This window comes from Parathielavia appendiculata (assembly GCF_033297405.1).
Source record: "Parathielavia appendiculata strain CBS 731.68 unplaced genomic scaffold N657scaffold_15, whole genome shotgun sequence".
NCBI classification, from domain to species: domain Eukaryota; kingdom Fungi; phylum Ascomycota; class Sordariomycetes; order Sordariales; family Chaetomiaceae; genus Parathielavia; species Parathielavia appendiculata.
In genome coordinates, this window is record NW_026944234.1 from 399,550 (window position 1) to 415,173 (window position 15,624).

General features: G+C 55.6%; 6 protein-coding genes and 1 non-coding gene across 7 annotated transcripts; 3 read left to right on the plus strand and 4 right to left on the minus strand.

The window, feature by feature from the left end:
* Positions 1-597: 597 nt before the first annotated feature.
* N657DRAFT_692917 (uncharacterized protein) lies at positions 598-3,808 on the plus strand (the record flags this gene model as incomplete). Its single annotated transcript, XM_062797190.1, has 2 exons — positions 598-784; positions 861-3,808. Exon 2 carries the CDS (start codon positions 956-958, stop codon positions 3,806-3,808), a length of 2,853 nt encoding a protein of 950 aa, XP_062644488.1. The 5' UTR covers positions 598-784; positions 861-955.
* A 389-nt stretch (positions 3,809-4,197) lies between these two features.
* N657DRAFT_t127 lies at positions 4,198-4,290 on the minus strand. Its single transcript has one exon. It is a non-coding gene; the product is annotated as a tRNA-Phe (tRNA).
* A 270-nt stretch (positions 4,291-4,560) lies between these two features.
* Positions 4,561-7,142, minus strand: N657DRAFT_624895 (uncharacterized protein). Its single transcript, XM_062790731.1, has 3 exons — positions 6,947-7,142; positions 6,036-6,879; positions 4,561-5,985 (listed from the first exon to the last, which is right to left on the minus strand). The coding sequence occupies exons 1-3, from the start codon at positions 6,973-6,975 to the stop codon at positions 4,876-4,878; spliced, it is 1,983 nt and encodes a 660-aa protein (XP_062644489.1). The 5' UTR covers positions 6,976-7,142; the 3' UTR covers positions 4,561-4,875.
* A 2,052-nt stretch (positions 7,143-9,194) lies between these two features.
* Positions 9,195-10,159, plus strand: N657DRAFT_579279 (thiopurine S-methyltransferase family protein; the record flags this gene model as incomplete). Its single annotated transcript, XM_062789372.1, has 3 exons — positions 9,195-9,392; positions 9,481-9,771; positions 9,830-10,159. 3 exons carry the CDS (start codon positions 9,195-9,197, stop codon positions 10,157-10,159), a joined length of 819 nt encoding a protein of 272 aa, XP_062644490.1.
* A 691-nt stretch (positions 10,160-10,850) lies between these two features.
* Positions 10,851-11,499, plus strand: N657DRAFT_579272 (uncharacterized protein; the record flags this gene model as incomplete). The annotated part of the gene is made up of 2 exons (XM_062789370.1): positions 10,851-11,216; positions 11,287-11,499. 2 exons carry the CDS (start codon positions 10,851-10,853, stop codon positions 11,497-11,499), a joined length of 579 nt encoding a protein of 192 aa, XP_062644491.1.
* A 986-nt stretch (positions 11,500-12,485) lies between these two features.
* On the minus strand, positions 12,486-13,350 carry N657DRAFT_153641 (uncharacterized protein). The gene has a single exon (XM_062785978.1). It carries the CDS (start codon positions 13,137-13,139, stop codon positions 12,561-12,563), a length of 579 nt encoding a protein of 192 aa, XP_062644492.1. The 5' UTR covers positions 13,140-13,350; the 3' UTR covers positions 12,486-12,560.
* On the minus strand, positions 13,313-14,839 carry N657DRAFT_579442 (dynein regulator; the record flags this gene model as incomplete). Its single annotated transcript, XM_062789389.1, has 3 exons — positions 13,313-14,488; positions 14,564-14,732; positions 14,802-14,839. 3 exons carry the CDS (start codon positions 14,837-14,839, stop codon positions 13,313-13,315), a joined length of 1,383 nt encoding a protein of 460 aa, XP_062644493.1.
* Between the last annotated feature and the right edge of the window lie 785 nt (positions 14,840-15,624).

The following is a 15,624-nucleotide window of genomic DNA, read 5'->3' on the forward strand; positions in this document are numbered from 1 at the left end:
TGCATATTAAATCAGTTCCATTCACTCTCAATTAAAAATCTGTTATTGGGGAATGAGATAGTTATATTTCACCAGCAAACCCACCACACCTCAATGGTTTAGGAGCCTAGGAAGTCACCCTCGGCTGAATCGGGTCCATTCAGATCCCCGGAGAAGCCCGTCTCGCTTATTAGCCTCAAACACGCTCCATCCGTGACTATCAAAGTCCCTTGATAGAATCGAAGGTATTGATAGTTCAAGAACATTCCCTCACAATAGTATCAAACGACCGAGTTAAAGGCTGGGATGGATGAGAAACGGATTTGTGTTTTAGCGCGGTGCAGTGGGGCCTTTGCGCCCCCAAATATCCGCTCCCCCAGCGGGGGCTCAGTTTCCTATCCGAGCTACCCACGCCACCTTACGTACCGGTATGAGCCTGGGAGCCTCTCACGGTAACACTGCAGTCAGAAGCGACAATTGTGCAACTGACGCAAAAGGCTTCTTCCCTCATTGGACATTCGCAGACGATCTGATCGACAATGGAACTGATTGACGCTCTCATTCATTCGCACGACATCGAACCAAGAAATCGTCGCGCCAAGACGAACGTCAGTCATGTTCGATCTCAACACGTCATTGGTTGACCCCGGATCAGAGACAGGAGGATGATGTCAGGGCGCCCAAAGCCGCTTGTTTGATGGCTGAAGTCATGACAGCAGGCCGTTGCTATTCAGACCATCCAGGTCTGAATGACGCTGTTGGGTGCTGGCTTCTCATGCCAAACATCAGGTATTTATACGTTTTGGTCCGTCCATCAACTACCATCTGGAATTAGACCTCGCACCACCAACCCAACGGACGATTCCACTAACTACCCGCAGGCGGCGGACTTTCCACGTTTCAGACACACGCTCCCTATTACTTTCAGAAACCTGTCGCCTTCACCCATCGCCACTGCGCGCGAAGAAGCAGTGCAATGGCATCCGTTGTACTCCCTGGTGCTTACCCTGACTCGGTTCCCGCAACACCAGAAGAGACCATGCAGCATCAACTCCAAACCGAGCAACACCCCCGCCATTCCAGCAAGCTGTACAAGCCCGGCGATCCCCGGAGTCACAAGTACAGTGATTCCGGCGTTGGCATGGCCGAACAGGATTCCCTCACGTCTTCCCGCCCGAATCGGAATCAGCCAGACCAAGCAGAGGGTGGCGGTCTTTACAGGCGGGATAACCACGAACCCATTGTCCCATTGGAGTCGATCCAAACCGAGCCGGATCAATACACGCCAGCACCAGAGCCTGAGGGCAGCACCCAACCTCACAGCAACAGCAACGACGGGCACGTGGCCGCTGGGGCTACGGCTACAAACGCCGATTCTGACAGTTCAAGCAACTCCGAGAGGACCAATAAATCGAGCTCGCGGGGCCAAAATGGATCGGCACCGTACTGGGGTGACCTCCCCAAGGGCACAGACGGAGGCGTCTATAATACAGTGATAGGTCATGGCAGCCCCGCTGATGATCATGACGAGCACCACAAACTGCCGGCCAATTCAGCAGCCAGGCGATCCGTCATCGCAGGTCGTGTCGCTGACTATCCCAGGGGTAGCGGCGTCTACAACCGTGTTGTCGGACATGGCAGTCAGGACGAGGAGTCCAGGCGCCACAGCCGACGCCACAGCGGTGATGACAACCGTAATCTAACCGATGTTGGTGCCAGTGGCGGTGACAGCATGTTCTCTGCTCCTTTGCCAGATATCCCCGAGGAAAGGCAGAAGACCGCCCAACAGGGTACCTTTGCTGACACACAACATACCCGGGCCGTTTCTGGCTTTGTCCCTGAAACAGCAGTCGGGGATGATGTGCGGCTCTTGGAGGTCGCCTCAAAAGAATCTGGTTCGATTCACGCCCCGCGGGAGTCCCAAACGACACAACATCAACGTACTTTCCCACTCACAGCGACATCCACCGAGGATCGCCATCAACCGGGGGAATCAACCTCGCCGTCCAGGTACGGGGCTATTGCAGGCGTTTCTGGTATTGTTGCTGGCACCTCTGCACACGAGTACTCCGCAGGTCACGGCAAGCGGCCTGGATCCCCTCGTGCAGAGGGCCGTCGTCGAGCGGAAGGCGTAGCCACTGCTGGCCCAACGCACGCGTCTCCGTTGACAGGGATGAGGAATGACGAGTCCCGAGAGGAATCCCCCAAGGGTGAAAAGAAACACAAGATCCTCGGCCTCTTCCACCGCCACAAAGATGACGGCAACCAAGTGGGCGAGAGACCTCGCAGAAAGTCCGTTGGCGACCATGTCGACCCGGCAAGGAACAATGCTGCTCGCCTGTCCTCTCCCAACCGCCTGCGCAAGCTGACCAAGAATGATGCCGCCACGGAGCGCAGGCGGTCGAGGTCATCGTCCAGAGCGGACAAGCATGACCAGTCCAGCCATGGCAAGGAGAACATGACCGCTGGTGCAGCCGGTGCTGCCGTTGTCTTAAACCGCCTCCATCACAAGAACAACAGCATCAATGAGAGACATCAGGAGCCGGGAAGTCCAGTCCGCGGACAATTCTCAACCGGTGCCGGCGAGGCTCAGCATGAGTTTGTGGAGATCTCGACGCCATTCGAGCATCCACGGGAACCGCCTATGCCCCCCCACGCTGACACTACCTCGCACGACATTGGTGCGGCAGGGCAAGCCGGTCAATATAATGTCCTGGCCAGCGGTACGCCCTCTGGCGTCAAGCATACTGGAGAGGAGAAGGTGTCCACTGGCGCCGCAGCTTCGCGCTCGACCGGGAAACATATGGTAGCTCGGGAAGCTGGTGCTTCCAATACTCCCAAGTCGTGTGGAGTAACCCCAGCGGACGGTAAAGCTCGACGAGGCAGCACCGGTATCATCACTCAGGAACCAGGAAACTACAACACTTTATCGTCCGGCACACCTTCAGGCATCAAGCATTATTCTGTCCCGTCGACAACAACCTCAAGAACAATCTCAGAGTCTCGGCGTCGCAGCTTCTCCCCCAACGCGTCGACCAACCCCAACGACGACAGCACAGAGTATAACGTCCTCCCGTCCGGCACCCCCTCCGGCGTAAAGATCAAGCCCAGATCTTGTAGCCGGAGCTCCCAGCCCGCCGACCTCGCCACACACGCCAACAATTACCAGTTCGGTCACGGGCAGCAGTACAACACCCTGGCCTCTGGCACCGCCTCCGGGGTTAGGAACCGGGACAGCGAAATTCCGACCTATGACCACCACGTAGAGCCCGAGATGGCGCATCACATGAGCCCCGAGGTGATGCCTGACGCTTACACGGCGTCTGTTCGCCGATCGTCTTCTCAGGCATATAATCAGAGTCAGAGTAGAGGCCAAAGTCGCGGCCGGGAGAGCCGAAATGTGAAAGATTGGACAGAGCAAGACGAGTATCACCAGTACCCTACCAGCCAGCAGGCGGCAAAGGGAATGAGTCCTGAGGTAATGCCCGGGACGTACACTGCATCTGTCCCTCGGTCGTCCTCTCAGGCATATGGTCAAAGTCAGAGCAGGGGTCAGAGTCGCGGCCGGGAGAGTGGAAATGTGGAAGGCTGGACCGAGCAAAACGAGTACCACCAGTACCTTAACAGCCAGCAATCGGCAAAAGGGATGAGTCCTGAGGTAATGCCGGCGGCTTATACCTCGTCGGTTCATGCTCCGTCTCAGGCGGGTCGGCGAGAGGAAGGGGCAGCAGGTCAGGGTGCGGGGAGGGTGGTGCACAAATGTCAGCACTGTGGCGGTGAGAATGATATTAGTGAGTACATTGAGCGGGCTGTGCGGGAGCGATTCTAGAGGGCGAGGTTATGAGATTGAATGACGAATGGATGAGGAGGTCAAGTTAAGTCTGTTGGCGAAATTTTTCTCCTTGAAGAGCAGGCAACGGCTACAGCACATTTCTTCAGTACTAGTATGCACGAATATGATGGATTTACTCGTGCATCTGCTTCTTGAACTGTGCCAAGTGTTGAAATCTCTTTCTGTGCAAGTTTGGCAATATCTTTGGTGGTTGAACTGACAAGGTCAGTCAGGGGCCACTACAAACATACTCCCTACACTGTATGGTGGTCTTCTTGCGCCCTGGAAGCCAATTCCCCTTAAAACAGCGTGCAGTTTTCTCGGAGGGCCTGAACAATTCAAAAAGCACAGTGTTTGAAGCGCCAGAAATGACAAAAGAGTAAGTTTGCGGTTTGTGTGGATCGAACACACGGCCTTCAGATTGATTTTTACTGAAGTTTGACTTCAGTCTGACGCTCTCCCAACTGAGCTAAACCCGCTGTGAAAACGGCATTTTTTGTTAAACTAAGTAGCAAGATGGGTCCGGCGATGGGACGTTTCGGGCCTCGGTGTGGATTCGATGGGAGTTAAGGGCATAAACAAGCGAACATCAAGGTTGCCCGGGCAACAAAGACTACCCCTTCGCGCCGATACTAAAGACGGAAATGCCAACCCTGAAAGCGATAGGAGTCTGACAGCCTCGGATCAATGATAGGGGCTACAACTACGATACTGCAAAAAGATGGGAATCATTGATGCAGAGAGGCGATCTTCCCGATATACTCGTTTAAACACCCTCCAGCCATGGCTAGAAGTGGGCTGTAACATGGGTAGCACTCGGCCTTAACTACCGGACCGTCGCCATACCCGCGTGCCACCGCGACGACTCTTGGATGTACCCGTCTGACGTCCCCCTGAGAGGGTTTGCTGCTTGTACGGGCTATCTGCAGACACTGGACCGCATATCCATGGATCATTATGCGGTCTGATTGACGGTTAGGTACTCTAGCTGTAATGATTCCTTCTCCCTGACCTATCCAACGCCTATACCCAAAAGTCAAAAAACAAGATCGACAGTGAAGAACTCAATACCCGTTACTAGCATAATGAGGATTTCGAACCGGCATGTATCCGCCGGTGCCAGATGCCGCGGCAGCCGGCAAACCCCCAGCTGCTGGTGGAGTTTGGTGCGGCGAGCTGTAAGCAGATGGTGTGGTGGTTTCCTCGTAGGATTGGATCACTGACGTTCCCATCGGAAGATAGGACATGTGATACTCCTCTTGATGAGACGGAACATGGACCGCCGAGACCAGAAGACGCTGCTTGTCCACCTCGTGCTGCCTCCCGCCATGGTCTTGGTGCTTATGCCCATGCCCATTATTGCCCCCTACCAGCTGGTCCCCCGACCTCCTATTCCTCCTGTTCGCAATCCACGCGCCGAGTCGATCGAGCACAATAATCAGGTAGAGAAGGATAACCGCAATCGGCAGGATGATCGGCGTCTCAATGATGCTGTACATCAAGTCCTTGCCCGCCGACAAGCCAAGGATGGCAGCCGCAGCAACCACGACCGCACCGCGGTCAAAGAAGGCTGTGAAGTCAAAGGCGTCCATTTTGGTCGTCCGGATCAGGATCATAACGACGAGAAAACAGCCGATGAGGACCAGGTATGCCGCCCAGAAGTATCGATACACGAGCTTCCACGAGTTCAACATGACCTCGATGACGTCGTCGTCCAAGGGGATGTTTACGCCCAGCCCGCTGTACAGGGCAGCCGCCACGTTGGCAAAGAGATGCAACATGGTGTCGGGCAAGTCGGCGCCGCTGGCACCCTTGACATTGGGGCCGCAGATGCCCGTGGTGTTGCCGATTAGCTCCAAGTCGGACTGAATGGCCGGGACGAAGATCAGGCTGGTCAGCTTCTTGTCGAGCTGAAAGTAGTCGATGACCGAGATCAGTTTGTCTGCCAGGTCTTCGCCGTCGAGGTGGTCCTTGAAACAGTACTGCACGAGTGACTTTTCGAACTTTAGAATGCCTCGGGAGACGTATCGTGCAAGGGCGACCTGCTGTGCGCCCTCAACTACGCCGACAATAGCGAGATGAATCGGGAAGTGCAGGACGGACCAGATCTGCTGCCGAATGGTTCCAAAGTGGCCGTGCGGATGGTTGTCAAAGTAGATCATCCACGTTCCAACCTGCCCATGTTAGCCCCGGAAACATCCCCGTCGAAGCCGGGTCAGCTCACCAAAATCAGGACAATACACAGAACCAGGCCGGAGCCTTCAGGATCGAGCCCGGACTTGCCCATCATGCGCGAGATAGTCTTGGTCACGCCGATCGCACCCTCTCCGATAACAATCAGCGTCAACAGCCCCATGCGCTCGACCAGATGCGTCTTCTTAAAGCTCAGCATCCGCCAGCAGCACGAGACGGTGATGGTAGCGACCGTCTCGAGGAACATGACGATCCACCAAACACTGTAAATGCCATTCTTTGTGTCGACCGGCTTCCCCTTAGCAAAGGCGGGGATCAAAGCGGCATAAGCGCCGGCGGCAACGACATAGGTCAGCACGTTGAGGAACACGGGCAGGTACAGGTCAGTCCGCCTAGCCATGCCGACAAAGACGCCCACGACGGTATACTGGACACTGAAAAGCACGCGGCTGGCAACGAGCGTGTAGCACAAGATGCGAAAGATGGTGTTGTCGCCGTCGGCGGTGCCCGGGGCGAATTTGGAGCCGACCAGGGCGAAGCCCACAAATACCATCATGATGACCGTCTTGCAGGCGCGGCTGAAGATGCTGTCGTTTTCGAAGCGGACGTCGTAGAGCACCGTGTGGAACCAAGTGACCCAGATGATGGCGAAGAAGCCAATGTAGGCGAAGAGAGTGGAGTGATCGACGATGGAGTGGTAGGCCGTGAAGGTGGCGAGATTGGCGACGAAGAAGAGGTCGAAGAACAACTCGAGCGTGCTCGCCTCTTGTCTTGGCGCGAAGACAAGCTGCTCTGAGTCCTCGTCGACGCCCTGGAGGGGATTCTGGATCCATGGCACTATCGTGTGGATTCGCCTCTTCGTCTGATTCTCATGTCTGTCGAGAGTCAGCGGCAGTCCAGTTGAGTCTGATTAAGTGCAAAGAAGCAGTAGGTGAGCCATACATTGTTTTGCGGCGGTGGAAAGGTGCCATGCTACCTGATCGATTCTCTCTGGGGACAACCAGACAAGGGAACCGATAGCGAAATCGCCAAGCGATGAACTCTGGAAATGTTGAAGACGGAGGGGCGGGAATGTTAGCTTGGCGAAAGCTTCTTTTTACCTCCAAGAGACGGGTTCCGACTGACCGAGCTGACTCTGGTTGGGCTCTCGGTTCTGAACCGGGCGATGCACACGCTAGCGCTGACGCCCAAGTGCTCAGCCGCGGCCTAAGATGAGCAGCTCCACAAGGTCTTTACCAATGGAGAAAGGCAGCCGGGGGAGAAGGAAACGAGCAGGCAGAGTGCTGCCTGAAAACACGCCATTTGCTTTTCTTTCCTCTCGCACAATGACTTCCATTACGGATAGTAACTCCGTAGATCGCTTTACACAGTACAACGGGCACCGCTAAAAAGGCCCCACAAGTGGTTTTTCCCCACAAATTGACCGCTTCAACTTTCAAGATCAAGGACCTTGTCCAGTGGACCTGCAACGAGGATGACAAGAATGGGCTCACCTGCATCGACAAGACCTCTCCGCCGTTGGTGTGGACCGACTATGGTCACTTAGTATTTCTGGTTCCCGCCTCGTGACTTTTGGTAAATCTAACGTCCTGAAGCGATCCCATTCTCTCGTAATCAGGGGTGCGATTCTCATAGGTGGAATTGCCGATGGTTCTCTGAACTTCTCCCCTTAAGCTGTTGACTGTGGAATTGCTCGGCAAGGGAAAGTAGCCCTAGCAGGAGTGTATGGCATAATATAATTGATAAGACGCTGCGCCTTCGTTGGAACGCCTGAGTACCCATCTTAGCACCATCGACATAACTCAGTGTAGGCATTCATGAATCTGTGCAGCTTAGGTGTCCATCGACTACAAAAATGCTTCACCACGCCACCAGTTTGACTGTTACCTCGAGGGTTTGTTGTCAGGCGCAGTGCGGCTGACTCGGGCTGAGTCGGCGTGGCGTTAAAATACCCTGACTGTGGTGATTCACCCCAGTAATTGAGAAGCGAAGCAGCTCAACACTGCGCAGGTCACGCCAAGCCAAGTGGGATAAGGCCGTCGACCAGTCCCCGCTCGAAAAACTCATCTGTCGAAGCCCAGTAAATGAAGCGGAAGCTCTTGCCTCACTCATCCATGTGTAAACACGATGTCAGAGTTCGTCATTGAAGCTTCGCTTCCATAAAACCCTAATTCCTCGGGCACCTCAACACACGTTCTCAAATCGCGGAAAGAGGGCGGCAAACTAGCCAATGCCGACGGCGAAGGGACGAGGCGGACTTGCTCGTTGGGCTCTCGAAATCTGTCAGAACGTTCCTTGTGCCCTTGATAATCCACGACCCGACACAAGAATCAGAACCTGCCAATGCCCAACGTGCTGGCTACCCGAGACTCCCTCAGGCTTTTCAAACATATGCGTCTCGCTGTTGTTTAGGTCTCGGCTGCCGGGATCCAGGGCGCGACGGTCTATCTCAGCGCAATTGCTGGAATGGCAGGTCTTCCGGTCATGAGGGCAGGATGCAGGCGATGTTCGTGCCGAGTTTGTTCAGCGGAAAACAGTTGTGGGAGTCCAGATTGTGTGACGCGCTTTCGAGCTCAGATCCCCGCAGTATGCATAACGCTATCTCCGGTTCTCTGCTCTGGCCAATATTTTCGCGTGGAACGATCCGGCGACGGGGCCTGCACGGGTCATATCTGAATGGATAAACGCACGGCGCTAGGTATGCGTCTATCCAATATAACTTGATTCTCCTTACCTGCAAATTCCGTCGACGCTCGAAAACCACAAACGCAACCCCACAAATCGCTTCGCACTCCATGCCACAGTGAGCCTCGTCCAGGGAATATCCGATATGGTGAAGCTCGAGAGTTGATCAGAAAAAGGGCGCGAACCAAGCGGGGTCAACCAACTTGAATCTATTGTGACCTCACGAGTTGCCCAGGGCCGCCTGATAACTTCACAGCCCTTGAAGACGGGCATTTAGGATTTCAGCGTGCTGCGCGGGTTCAAAGCAAGTCGCGACACTAACCAGCTGAATCCGTTCTATTCGCCTGTGAACGTGCGTGCCGAAGGTGCCTATGAAAATGCCGAGCAACACTGCCAACCCATCAGATTCCGACGCTCTGTTCGTCCCGGGCCGTCTCTTTTCACACTTCCAGAGCAAGTGAGTGATTGCAATTCCTCTAACTCTCGTGTTTCAGTTTTGGATTGCATGCTAACAAGCACGTGTTCTGCTCCTAGACCGCACAACCATCAGGGCATTGGTTGGTCAGAACTCTGGGATAGCGGCCAAAGCGATCTGTGGGACAGGGGGGAGCCCTCGCGTGCTCTGGTCAACCTGATCGAGTCAAAGCCGGATCTGATTCCGCATCCGAGCCGGTCATCACGCAGACCAAGAGCTCTTGTACCTGTACGACCCCCAGTTCTTCCACCCCGCACTCGTTTATTCCCGCCATCTCTGTGCCATGGAGAGGCATGCTGATACTTTTGCTTTCAAGGGCTGCGGAAAAGGATACGACGTCGCAATGCTGGCGCTCCACGGGTATGATGTCTACGGCCTGGAGGTCTCGCCAACAGCCGTCGAGACAGCCCGAGCATACGCGGCAACTCAGTTCGCGGCGCCGTCTCCGTACAATTTCTTAAACGCCAGCACCGAAGATCAGTACTTGGGATCCGAGCGGGGGCAGGTCAGGTTCATCGTCGACGACTTCTTCGCCCGAGGCTGGGAGGTTGAGTGCCGCTCCAACGACGAGGAATTCACCGGCTTTGATCTCATCTATGATTACACCGTAAGTCAACCGCCGGAGGGTATTGCCAGGTAAGGTATGTAGCTGACTGTTTGTTGAGTTTCTCTGCGCTCTTTTTCCCGAAATGCGCCAGGACTGGGCCCAGCGTATGAGCGAACTCATTTCGCCTTCAGGGGTGCTGGTGTGCCTCGAGTTCCCGTCATACAAAGACCTCAAGCTTCCGGGGCCGCCATGGGGCCTGCGGGAGGGCATCTATTGGGATCTGCTGGTGGCAGGGGGGAATGGGATTTTCGACGATGAAGAGACTGCCAAGACCGCAACGCAGGCGGCATCTGGAGGAGCCTTCAAGAGACTCCAATACATCAAGCCGCCGCGGTCCTATAAAGTTGCCAAGGGCACGGACATGCTTAGCATTTGGGCTCTGCGTTGACTGTAAACTCCCTTGAGCCAACGGTTCTGTTGCCGACCGTTTGTTCGGCACCGCAAGTTTGGTCGCGACCCCACGATGCTGACGTAAAGTCGCCGAGCAAAGCTTAAATGGAGTGTATTTAATTAAATGCTTCAGGAGGGTGTTCTTCCGGGTCTTTAACCGGACGGGTCGGTGGCAGTTGGGGAAGGCCCAATTCCCCGGAGGACGTTGGATTACAACAGTGACATTGGGCTTCAGTGCGACGCTGGATCAGATGGTACTTGCATGTAAGACATTAGTCAACCGGTGTCATGCTCGAGCGAGCGTAGTAATGCCCTCAAGACGAACAGAAACAGGAAGCTCTGCAACAACTCGGCCGAATCTCATCTCGCGAGGCCATCCCAACTGGAGTGACTGGACAGCCCAAGCTTCCCCCGTCCATGGTACCCAAAATGACCATAGCTCAAGCCGTGTGACACCAAGAAAGTGCGGTACATGCATTCCATCACATGCGATCTAACTACGCGTACTCTAGAATCCTCCAGAGCTCCGCCGCCGTCAGCAGTGACTGAGTCCTTGAGGTATAAGTACCTTACCTCCGTGCTTCACTTCGCCACGAAGCTCCGTAATCCAAGACCGTCCCCCAAAAGTCGATCATCTCGGGCGGCCAGCTGCAATCACCATGACGCCGCTCAATTCTCTGTCACTGGCCATGACGGCCCTCCTATGGAGAAAGACAGCCGCCGCCGTCGCTGCCACTGCCACTCACGATGTAAGAGACGACTTTGTCGGCCGCGGCCGCATCCACGTGCTGAACAGCACCTCCTTCGTCACGGCGTCCCTAGCCGACCGCATCGGCTGTCTCAATCGCCATGGCATGCTCACGCTCCGGGACTGCGCCGTCTTTACCCTCTTCGACGACTCGCCCCGCTCCTTCTATTCTGCTGAGGGCAACTGCAGCTTCAGGAACCCCAACACGCCCACCAACCGCGACAGCTACTACGGCAGTGACACTCATGCTTGGTCGTGTGGGGGCAAGGACGTGGACAAGAGCGTGAACGAGAACTATTATACTGTTGTAAGTTCTCCGTCATGGGTAGTTGCGAAAAGTTGAGATGTGGACAGGAAGGCTGACGTTCGCGGAGCAGAACGGGTTCAACTACCCGTTTGTTTGTAACGGCAACATCAACTGCTGGTACGATATCCTGATGGCTACGCCCGGCAACGACTACGAGCCGTTGCCGGTGTGGCAGTTCTTCTGGGGCGCCCACCAGCTCGATGTTCCGGCCGGCCATTCAAGGGTGCTCTGGTTGTGGGTGCCGACGCGCAAAAAGAGCGCGGAGGACGCGGATGAGGAGTAGGAGTAAGTTCTCGGTACTCTTACAGGGGACGTCTGAAACTTCGTCCAAGAGAGACGTCACGGGATGGTGCGGTGGGAGTCGTCTATGGATGGGCGACTTCCCAAACTTCAATTCAAGTACCCCTTTCAAGTTCATATGTGGCCAGGCAATAACCCGGAGTTCCGGCCTTCTACCACCTTGAAGTGAGGTACGTCTACCTGATGGTGGCCGAGAAGGAAGCATAGGTACATGTGTTTCACATTGGCACCCGACTCGGAGTGGTTGAGGGGGCCATTTGGAAATCCCTCTGGGTTTGGGTTGTCCGGACATGACCACACGCTGTAAACCTGGATATGCCCGGACAGGCCCGTATAGTTACTCTCGGTGGCGCGGTTTTCCTGTATAGTAAGTTGTTTGAAGGTCCGGCACGCCCTAGGGCACAGCGGTGTAGGAATAATAATAATTACTCTTGGCATGTGGTGCTCCCTGTCCGTAGTATACCAGATATCATACTTTATTACTACCAGCTTCCACGCTTCCCGGCGAGGGAAAGTGATTTTCGACCGCGGCAATGACGCTGCCTTCTTGCTCGATTCGAGTCAATCATGCCCGCTTTAGCTTTGGCATGCAGGGACGACTCGGGCGCAATCGGACACCTTCGAGCGGAACACTTGGATCAAGTCTCACCGACGCCTATCCTCGAACTTTTTCTGGATACCGCATCAGCGCGAGACATCTGGGCCTTCGCCTTTTGAATCAAGCAGCTCTAGCCCACAACAACGCTTCCTCCAACCTCATCATGGAATACGTCCTAGTCGCGCCCATACCCCTATCCCTCGCAAGCGCCGGGACCTCCCTCGCCTTAGTCACCCACTACTCCATGCACGGCATCAGCCCGCGGATGCTAATCCCGGACAGCCACCTAGCCTGACGCGCAGCAACGTACCACACGCACTCGGCCGCGTTGTCTCCATTCCTTTCCCGCGGCGCCGACGCCAACCAGCTCAGAAACTCTTCCGGCCGCTCCTCGACGGTTTGTGGGGTTTCCACGCCCTGCTCAACGGCAAGCACCCGAGCCACGACTACCAAGCCGACATGGCCATCGCCCAATTTGAATAGATCGTGCGGTGCATGTGCTGGACCATGGTGCGCGGACAGATCGAGGGGAGACAGGTTTCGGCAATGCGCCGGAACGCGACGCTGATTGGGCATGAAGAGGTTGAGCGGTTGCTCCGGGCGCGCGTGGCGCGGCGGCGCGGGACTCCGGGCTGGATCTTTCTGAGCAGTCGGTTGTAGACGTACGGTACGGAGATCGGTGAGGAGCGGAGGAAGCGGTTGGAGGGGTATGAGGCTGCGTTGAAGAAGTCAGACGACACCAGTACAGTGTCGGGATGAGCATGTGAAGAGAGAGTCTGGACAAGGGCCGGAAGAAACCCAGAAACTGCACCCCAAAGTTGGCGGATGAGAGACGGATACGCAACAATGAATCGCTTAGCATTGGGGTATCTATCTAACGCCGTCATTTCTTTTGACTCTGGAAGATGGTCGCTCCCCAACATGAGGGGACCGCATGCCAACACGGATCCAGGTGGAGAAGGAAGTCGTCTCACGGTCTGGTCTTTGGTCAGAGACAAACTGCCGGGCCCTTTTCGAGCTTCCATCACTGACTGACCTCTCGTTTAGGCTGGCCCAGTTTGGAGCCTATCCTTCCATCACTGGATTCCGTGAGAAACCCGTTGGTGAACAAGTCGTCGCTGGATTGCTCCGAGGGTCTGGCGCATCGGTACCGATCCCGCGCAAGCTCGTGCTTCCGTTTGACCGCCGAATGGCCCTCCTAGTTGGCGAATATCCTCACATTAAGATCCACGCTACCCGTTGCGATCACGCAGCGTATTTGCGCCTCCGCAGGTGCCGCACCGTTCTTGCCCGTCCCATTCGCCTCACCGCCATGCCCTTCGGCGCCGTTAGCCACGAGAACATCCTTGACGACGGAGGGCGCCCATCGAATGCATTGCACAAAGTGGCCGTGCGCGTCGGATATCGTCTTGACGCATCTCCCTTCCTGCGTGAGGTCCCAACACCTCAGCGTGTAATCGTCAGCCACCGAGAGCAGATACTTTCCGCCCGGATGGAAGACCAGGCCCCGCACCCAGTTGTCGTGCCCAACCAGAATCTTGATGCAGGTGCCTCGAGCATCCCATAACCGTATGGTCTTGTCTCTCGAGCCAGTCGCCATAAACTCGACCGCGCTCGTGGCAGGTGGTTTCTTGACACCTGCAATCGCAGCCAGGTGGGGGTATGAAGCGGCTGGAGCGATCGCACAGCAGAGGACGACGTGTTCGTGGCCGATTAGCGTCGTCTTGGGCTCCGGATTTGCTACTGATACGTCCCACAGCCGGCTGGTGTAGTCGTCGCTTGTTGACAAGATGAACCTGCCATCGATCGAAGGGCAAACATCACGCACCCATTCGGCGTGGCCCCGCAATGTCTTGACGCAGTACCCGGTGCTCACATCCCAAATCCGTAGCGTTTTGTCCCGGCTGGCGCTAACTAAGAGGTTGCCAGCGCCGCCCGCGACGCCGGATGGGATGAATCGAACAGCGCTGACGCTGTGGTCGTGGCCGGGCAACGTGCGGATATTCTTGTAGTCGTCGGATGGATCCCAAAGCTTGATAGTAAGATCAGAACTGCATGACGCAAGGAGTGTGTTCCCACGTGGCCCTCCAAAATCAACATCCAAGACGGCCTTGGTGTGCCCCTTAATAGTCCGTTCCAGTTCCCCAAGCTCCCAGTCCCATATCTTGATTGTTTGGTCTTCGGAGCCAGATGCGAGCGAGGAAAAGACTGGATGGAAGGCGACACAGGTTATGGGGTTTCGGTGTGATTGGAGGGTGTGCCGCGCCGGCGATTTGGGCAGCCAGTTCACTGGATCCTTGTTTTGCCGGGATGTCGGTGTCGCGTTGTCGAGCTCTGCCTGAAGAGCAGCATTGCGCGCCTCGAGGTCCATGATCTACGGGGGGGTGTGAAGAGTTAGACAGGTTCAGCCGCGCGGGAAGTTGGGCAGGGAGTCGAAGTGGTTGCCTACCTTTTTTTGTAACCGCACAACACTCGTCCACTTCTTTTCCAATAGGCCTTCGTACTTTTTCGCGGTGGCAGCATCAAAGACATCTTCGCCAAGGCCGAGCTCAGCGCGTAGCGCGGTCGCGGTGCTTGGGAGGTTGTTGGAGCTTAGGTAGGCGATGAGGGCTCGGTGTCTGCGTCTGGCCGTCAGTAGCGCCTCTAAGTACAGCCGAACCCCGACAACCTCGGCGTGAACTACCTACAGCTCCTCAGCCTGACGCGATGTCAATATCTGTGACATCGCAGACATACGAATGTGATTTAAAGTTCCTGGTTCAATTGGAGTTGGGTGAAATCGGCGAATTGCGGGGAGATTGAATGGCGGTCACGGCGCAGCTGTGTGGATTGGGATGTCTATGTGTATTTCGTGGCAAAGCGCTTGAGCCAAGGGGTCATGGTTGTAGGGTGATCGTTGTCGTCACACGCCTTCAAGGCGCAATCCGTAGTCCAGGTCGCAACGGCTCTGATCGGGTGAAGGCTTTCGTTGTTCCCTCGTCGACGATCCAGGGTTGAGGGTGAGGGGTCCTGGTGGATCTTGGCGTCTCGGATGGAGGAGAGAGAGGGCGGCACTGAGGGGCGTCGGAGGCTGGACGAGGGTTGTGCGTTCCGGTTATCGCGACGTCTTTGTTATTAATTGCTGGGATAGGACTGGTGAGCGTGAAGAAGCTCTTTGACGTTTGAGACTGCTCTGATAAAATGGGGGGTTGCATTTCGGCTATGTTGATGGAGCGCTCTGTTTGGGCCGTCAAGTCAGGGACTCGGGCAGATGTCAGCTGTCAAAGCTCACTGCCGGCCACATGCGCCAATGAGAAGTGACACGTCGGGGTCAAAACTGGCGGGTTCCTCCGGCAATGCATTGGTGGCCCAACTTGGCACATGTCAACAAGCCCAGGAGCCAGATCGGGCCTGGCGCCCCGCAATCATGCATCGCCAACAACGCAAGTGCCGCACACAACGAAGCAGCACTTGCAGGCGTAAACAATCAGCTTTCTTCTTGGGCCATTCGCAAAGCCCATTCGGTTTGTT